This window comes from Achroia grisella, unplaced genomic scaffold (assembly GCF_030625045.1).
Source record: "Achroia grisella isolate CSIRO2021 unplaced genomic scaffold, CSIRO_AGI_Agris_v1 utg504, whole genome shotgun sequence".
Taxonomy (NCBI): Eukaryota; Metazoa; Arthropoda; class Insecta; order Lepidoptera; family Pyralidae; genus Achroia; species Achroia grisella.
Genome location: NW_026712899.1, coordinates 904,441 through 911,996, shown reverse-complemented (window position 1 = coordinate 911,996; position 7,556 = coordinate 904,441). Strand labels below are relative to the sequence as shown.

General features: G+C 34.7%; 1 protein-coding gene across 1 annotated transcript in view; it reads right to left on the bottom strand.

Moving 5' to 3' along the window:
* Nucleotides 1-492: 492 nt before the first annotated feature.
* The window catches only part of LOC131846200 (kinesin-like protein CG14535), a 520,617-nt gene continuing 513,553 nt past the window's right edge, over nucleotides 493-7,556 (bottom strand). The window contains exons 8-10 of the mRNA XM_059195447.1: nucleotides 4,912-5,109; nucleotides 4,416-4,631; nucleotides 493-4,121 (exon numbers count right to left, since the gene is read on the bottom strand). Of these exons, the coding sequence (XP_059051430.1) occupies nucleotides 1,429-4,121; nucleotides 4,416-4,631; nucleotides 4,912-5,109 (3,107 nt within the window). The 3' untranslated portion in view covers nucleotides 493-1,428. The remainder of the gene's footprint in view (nucleotides 4,122-4,415; nucleotides 4,632-4,911; nucleotides 5,110-7,556) is intronic.

The following is a 7,556-nucleotide window of genomic DNA, read 5'->3' as shown; positions in this document are numbered from 1 at the left end:
TCCACGCGGACGAAGTTGCGGATGCAGCTAGTCATGAACAAAAAACATTGAACTTTGTTTTTATTCTTGATTGGTCAAAATCACGTGTACAGAAGGAAAGCTACAAGTTAACCTTATGCAGTTATATGTTAGCTAATTTTATGTAGTGAATAAATTAAACTATTTAAAAACCTTGTAATAGATATAGGTCTCTCTTTATTACTAGAAACCGAATAACTCGAACTAACTTCTCTTATCCGTTATTTTTAAAGTCATAAAGTATATGTATTATACTTGGAACAATGGATAGAGAGATCGACAGCGACTTTATTTCATACTATAATAATAAAATAATAATAATGATGGAAACATTATTATGTATTATTATATTTATGATGATGGTGATGATGATGATGATTGTATTCCTGATACGTGTAGGTATAGTGACATTTTGTGATGAAATAAAATATCTAATTGAAATTGAACAATTTATTGTGAACTAATACAAACGCATAGTAGAATTTAGGATATATATTTATAATATTAATCTTACAATAACAAAACATTGACAATATAAAGCGATAACGTCTTCATTAACATTTGATAAAGCCATAATGATTGCAATCAAGTATTAATTAGTCAAATACAAACATACAGTTGGGCATACCGATCCAAAGTCACAATATTAAACATTAAAGCTATGACATGGCAAATCAGACAACAGTCTTAGATCTATAGTCGTTGAAACAGATATTAATATATCACCATGAATATTTAATAATATTTTACTTTCAGTAACGGCAACTCTTGACTTTCATTCTGGTGATCGTGTTTTCTACGAAATTTCATACTTAAATAATATACTTATAAACAATATTAGAAATTATGTAGATTTTGTTAAAAATTAAAATAAATTTATTAATTTTGATAATCTTAAAATGGAGTCATGTAGTAATCCAAATAGGACTGAGGTGATTCAATTATGGGCATAAGAAAATATAGTATATATTCCAGGATATGACGAAATTGTAGACGGGGAAGACCGAGGAAGACTCTTAATTGCTTTTGGAGTTTGCACAAAAGCATATCGACAGTGAAATTTAACGTCCTCTTACGAAAGTAAAGGCAGTCGATGATGATAGTATAAAAGTACAAAATGAGCGGAAGTACAAGTATTAACTCTAACGGTATGGCATTCGTTGCATCATACATTTGTATTTACAATAGTGTTACAATTATCTAACTTTTGCTAAGTTTATCTTAGACTTTTTAGAGCACAGAAGCTTCAGGTTTAGAAAAATACAGTGGTAACCTCATCGGATTAGTGCCAAGCTTATAATACGAGTACATCTAGAGTACAAAAGCAGTCTCCAGATTAAATTCGGTAACGTAGCTTATGATATTAAGGTTTTATATTACGTGATTATTATATTTTACAAATTTATCACATTAAAAGTCACTAATTTCAGGGTCTGTGTCAGCGTATTTACAAGTGAAAGGATTTCGAAGCCAAGAACAGAAGGAGCGATCGCTGTGTTGCTTGTATTTTGCTGTTGTGTGTTTCTTGGCGTGGGCTCGGGCCACCGCAGCACGTCTTGTAGGATAAGAATCCAAAGACGATGCATCGGAATCTCTTGGAACTGAGTCATATCCAGATTCTGCCCGTCTTGATGTTGCCGCAGGACTATGTTTTCCTGTCCTCGGCGTTGATTCATGACCGCTATCATAGCCATCTGGTTTCGAACTAGCAACCACCCTCGCAACGCTTTTATCTCCTTTTTCGTTCTTATCCATACGAGGTTCAGAAGTAACTACTGGGGGTGATACTTCAAGATGTAAGTTTGATTTTAATTCTCTAAATGTATCTGTAGAGGGCGCACCATTACCGGGTACCCTTTTTTCTTCACGTAGGTTAGGATCTGATGCCCCATCTGGATGTCTCAGTGAAGCTATACGAGCATCTGTTATGTCGTTTCCTCGATATCTCTCAAAAGGACCATAGGATTCATTATTGGTTGCCTCTAAGTCTTGATATGCACAATCGCCTACTGCACTACCTGGCCTAGACATAGTTCTTTTACAACTATCACATATTTTATCACTAGGTCTGTATGCGGGCTCGCTATATACAGAGCCATCGCCATGATATTCCTCTGTATCTCGAACATTCGAAAGCGATAAGGATTGAAAGTGAGGATTAATTCTTGAAATAGATAGGTCATCATCCAGTATATGCCGAGAACCATATAATTCGGTTAACCCCAAGAGTTCGTCAATCCTTGATTTAGATGATTCATGAGGATTTAAATCTACCAGAGGATGACCACATGTATAATTTTCTGGGTAATATCCGAATGTTTGTCTAAGAATAGCTTCTTTTCGAATCTGACGTTCGACTTCACTATATAATGATAACGTATCAGTGAATGTAGATGCTACAGTTAAGTTTTCTTGACTAAGAATTCTAAGTGGATGATCTTCAGAATCTTCTTGATCTACTTCAGGAAGAGGATTTTCAGAAAAACCCATGCAAAAAGCTATATCTTCTTCAGTTACTTGTAGACAACAATCTTGCATTGGTACTGGTTCTAACGGTTCTTCAACTTCAATAATTTCTAAAATTTCATCATCATCATCAACATGACCCTTACTTATACCACGTGAATCGATGTCTCTACTCCGATTAGAAACCATTTCGTCATCCATTCTCATTCGTTCCTTATACTTACTATCTAAACTTTCCATTGATACTTCTCTACTACTTAAACTACTAGGTTGTATAAGGGGAAGTGCAGGAGGAATTTCAGCTAATTCTTCGCTATCATCGTCTTCGTCGATTTCATTTTTAGATGTTTGTTTTGAACTGCTACCTTTTTTAGAATGATGTATATCAGGCGGTCCTACATTTTCTTCTTCAATGGTCATACCTTTGCAGCCAGTTTTTAAACCAGTTCTTATAGTAGATTCTTCGACATGGATACGTCTGGCATCTCTTACCAAAAGTTCCATCCTGTGAGGTGTATCGGTATCATCATGCGTTCGGACTCCAGGATCTTTATGGCTAGACTGTGACTTGTGACTTGGCGAATTATGTCTGGATTTATGTATTTGGGAAGTTTGATTCTCTACCCACTTTCTTATCATATTCTTTTTATGATTATCCATGTATCCATATCCCACAGTTTCGCTACCATGTGCCCCTAGTACACCTATTTGAAGGGGTATAGAATTCGATTGGACAGGTGAAGATTCAAATTGAAGAGGTAATTTACTTTCTTGCATTGGCCCATCAATCCAGGTTTCACGTTTTTTACACTGTGTTTCCTTTATAATGTGCCTAGCTTCGACCAACTTTGACTTCGATATACGTGGTCCATCGATCCATTGTTCATCGCTATTACTTTTTGTGTCTTCTTGAAATTGTTTCGGACAAGTTTTCTTTAAAGGTGTTGATTTCGATGTCGCAGAATGAACAGGAGAACTTTTTGGACTTTGACCTGTCGGTTGTATGGGAGTTTTTAAAGGCGATGATTTAGGAGATGAATGTAATTTATTAACAGGACTTTTTTCCTCAATTACTTTAGACAAAGATGATTTGTGCTTCTGTTCTGCTACTGATCCTCTCAACGCTTTACTCAAAACACATCTATTGTCTCCAGAATTTATATGTGGTATGTACACTGGTGGATGTTCTCCATCAGTTGCATCATCCATTGGACCAACATATATAACGGTATCTGCTGATAAATCACTACTTGATGGGTCAGGTTCACTGCTGCTTGGCTTCGAGGCATCTTCACCGGAACTACCTCCAGAACCAGCGTTATTGTTTGAAGAATATTTAACTTTTCGTCGTCGTAACCGATGTATTCTCGAGGCTAATTGTAGAGTTGTTAAAGTATCAGAGTAATTTTGAACATTTGGAGATACGTGCACTATCATAGCAGTGTGACAAGTAAGGGAACCTAAACATTCTTTTAAAACATGAGTAAGATTGTGATCTCTATATGGCAAGTGTCTTTGTCCATTGAATATAGCAAGTAAAATGTTTCCTAATCCTGATAATGGTATTCCTCCATTAGTTTTTCCTCTTTCTGAGTTTCCAAGATCAATTAGGTGTAGACGACTTCGCCCTCCAGCAACTGGAAAAAAGAGAAAAGGAATTAATATTAACAAATGTACCGGTGCCGTTTTTCTTTTACTCGTCGTCTTGGTCTCCATCCTTCACAAATATTATCCTTTATTTTACTAGAGAATGTAGAATCGTTTAGAATATGTGCAGAACCACATATTCTAAACGATTCAGCTTTTGTATCAGTGTCTGATTTTTAAATAATGTGAATAAGATGTTTGGTTTTCTCTAATATGTTAATGATTCATCACGGATTCAATTTCTTTAGATTTATAAATAAAGCATTTGGTTTTTCCGGACTAACCTGCTCCTTTACCACCAACGCTGTATTGATACACATGTAATGTGTATAGTAAATGACTGTCTTTTCCCTCTTCTCTTGCTCCTCTGGTAGATAAGGCCGCATCTAAGTAGAAGGCTGCTTTTTCAGCACTGTGCACGCGAAGTTCCGATTGATTTTGGAGATGCGTACCAAAAAGTGGGTCATCCCGAAGATATACTCCTGGTGACTGCTCAGTATCTGTTGATGAGGAAATATCATATTAATCTAATATCGCTTTGCTGATTTTTTAGATACAAATATTAAATTTTTTGTAACATAACACATTGTAATATTGTATTGGTAGATTTTGGAATGAATCATATTCTTTGGTGACTAAATTTCCACTACGTTGTCTATGGTAAATATTCTGTAATATAGATTATGTGGATTTATTAAAATACCCTTCATTAGAGAAATTTATAGAACTACATTTAGGGATCACGCGAATAATGATTTATTTATGTAGAATTTAGTATACCATTCTGATACGGTGCTAGTAGGTCTCTGATCTGGTTGGTGTTGGTGCAGAGCTCAACAGCGGAGACCCTCACTGAGAAGCGGGTGCCACATTTGTGTCTCTGTTCAGCTATGCCACGGAAGAGCCACGTAATGGCACACGGGATGGCTCCTAAAGATGCCGAAGAGTCCGGTCGCCCCAGCATTGTGTAGGATTTACCTGTAAATAAAGTACTTATTAAAACACTTGCTCACGACATTCTTGATTGATCTGAAGCCTTTTTATCAGTAGTCTTTAAACAGAACGTAATACGTCATTTGCTACCATATTTTAGACGGCCTCGGGGATTTAGCGGTTTGGCACAGTGTTTTATTTCCGATGATTGTGGGTTCAATTCGTAGCACCTTTATTTTAAATGTCATCTGAAGCCATGATATCGATAGACTTTAAACGGGACGTAATACGTCACATGCTAGTATATTTTAGACGGTCTCGGTGATTTAGCGGTTTAGCACAGTGCTTTATTTCCGATGGTTATCCGTTCGATTTGATTCGATTCGATTCTAACTTTTGTGTACATGTGTATGATTGTTCGTCTGGCTGTTTTTTATGTATTTATGAAAATATATATATAAGTGTATCTAGTATTTGTCTAGTATTCATAGCACAAGCTCTGCTTACTTTGGGACTAGATGGCGCTGATGAATTATCCAGAGACATTATTATTATTATTATTATACATTGCTTAGCGAAACTAACATAGATTAGCAATAAAGGAAACCATAAAGTATTTAGATTCAATATTCTGAATATCCAAAGAAATACGTAATCTTAGACTAAGTTTCATTTACTATCCAAATACCATCTATTGTAGAGATAATAGTATATATTGTTTTGTTAAATTTACTTTGAACATTTGAAATGTGGTATTAATTGAAAGTAGGTTTAAATTATTCAGCGGGTAGGATCAACAGTGTCTAAAATAAGCGGAATGTAGCACTAAGCTCGGTTTTAGTGAGATTTCAACCGCGTTCCCTGAAGTTTCGTTGGAGTACGGTACTCATTCAATTTGCATTTAAACCTCTAATCCACGAGGTAGGGGTAAGAAGTCCACAATACCAGTTAATAAGGAGAGTGACGTTGAAATTTATTTCACCTCAATATAAATGAATACCGCTGCTTTGATTTTATTTGATCATTACTTTAATTGCGACCTCGGTGGTCTAGCGGTCTAGCACACCGCTTTACGTCCGATGGTCGCGAGTTCTCGCACGACACAAACATTTGTATTCATGAGTATGATTGTCTGGGTGTTTTATGTGTATAATATGTATGTATTTACAAAAAAAATATATCAGTTATCGAGTACCCATAACACAAGCTCTAGCTAGCTTAACTTGGGTCTAGATGGCTCTGTGTGAATTGTCCTGAGATTATTATTATTAATTATAGTAAGATTAGTATTAGTGTATTATCAGTCAATTAAAGAAACTGCGTCACACTGCGATAATTATAGAAAACCATAGCCTATAAATGATATCACAGATTATAAATCTTCATAACCACCATTGTCTTTAGGAAGCATCTTATTTTCTTCTGTATATTAAATGTCATGACGAAACATAAGCCTATTTGGTTATTGTTTGTCAACGTTATTATCTCGATCTGTGGGATTAGAAACAACTTCGCCGTTCCCAGATTTGTCGCGGCTATATACACCACTGAGATCATTATGTTGAGAGACAACATCAAAATGATTGGCTATTACTGTTAAAATTAGATCACATGTAAATAGCTTGTTCATTATTTTTTATAATAATTTGAATTATGTATACTAACCATAATAATATAATATAATATAATACATCACAGAAGACCGAAGAGCTGGCAGCTACCTTGGACAAAGAATTAGTCTAGCTATTCAAAGAGGGAACGCTGCCTACTGGCAGCGTTCCTTCGGAACTTTTCCTAAAGGGACGCCTTTTAATAATATATTCTAGTTATTATATTATAATTTTTTATTTTAGGTTCTTAATTGTACAATTAAATTTGAATTTATTATTGCTTTTAATTCAAATAGTAAATATACAGACATTCCTTACTGTTTTTTTTCTTGAAATGGTAAATGTGATTGAATTTTCATTATTTTTTATAAGAATTTGAAAATGATTATTGTTTTTTTAACTGAAATAGTAAACATCTTAAGTTAAGTAATGGTCTATAGTAACCGTCATCTGCTTGTATGAACATCATTATTATCATTACCTATTTTTTTTAACTGAAATGGTAAACATATTAACGGTAAGTGAATGGTCAGTGGTAACCGTGGCAGCAGTTGACTGCCTATATGATTATTATATTGTCCTGAACATCGTATTATTATTAATAATAATTTATTTATATGTATTTGTCAAATCATAAACTTTCCTCTTGAATTACTCTATCTGTTAAAAAAACCGTTGCAAAATCCGTGGCGTAGTTTTAATTTAAGCATACATAGGGACAGACAGCGACAGCGACTTTGTTTTATACTATGTAATGATGATATACTAAATTAAAATTAACAAGTCTAGTGTTAATAAACTAAGAGTTAAGTTTAAACAAAGCCTACGGAAGATGAGTTTATCATGGACCACATTAAGTGAACGCTATAAAATATGTTGGAA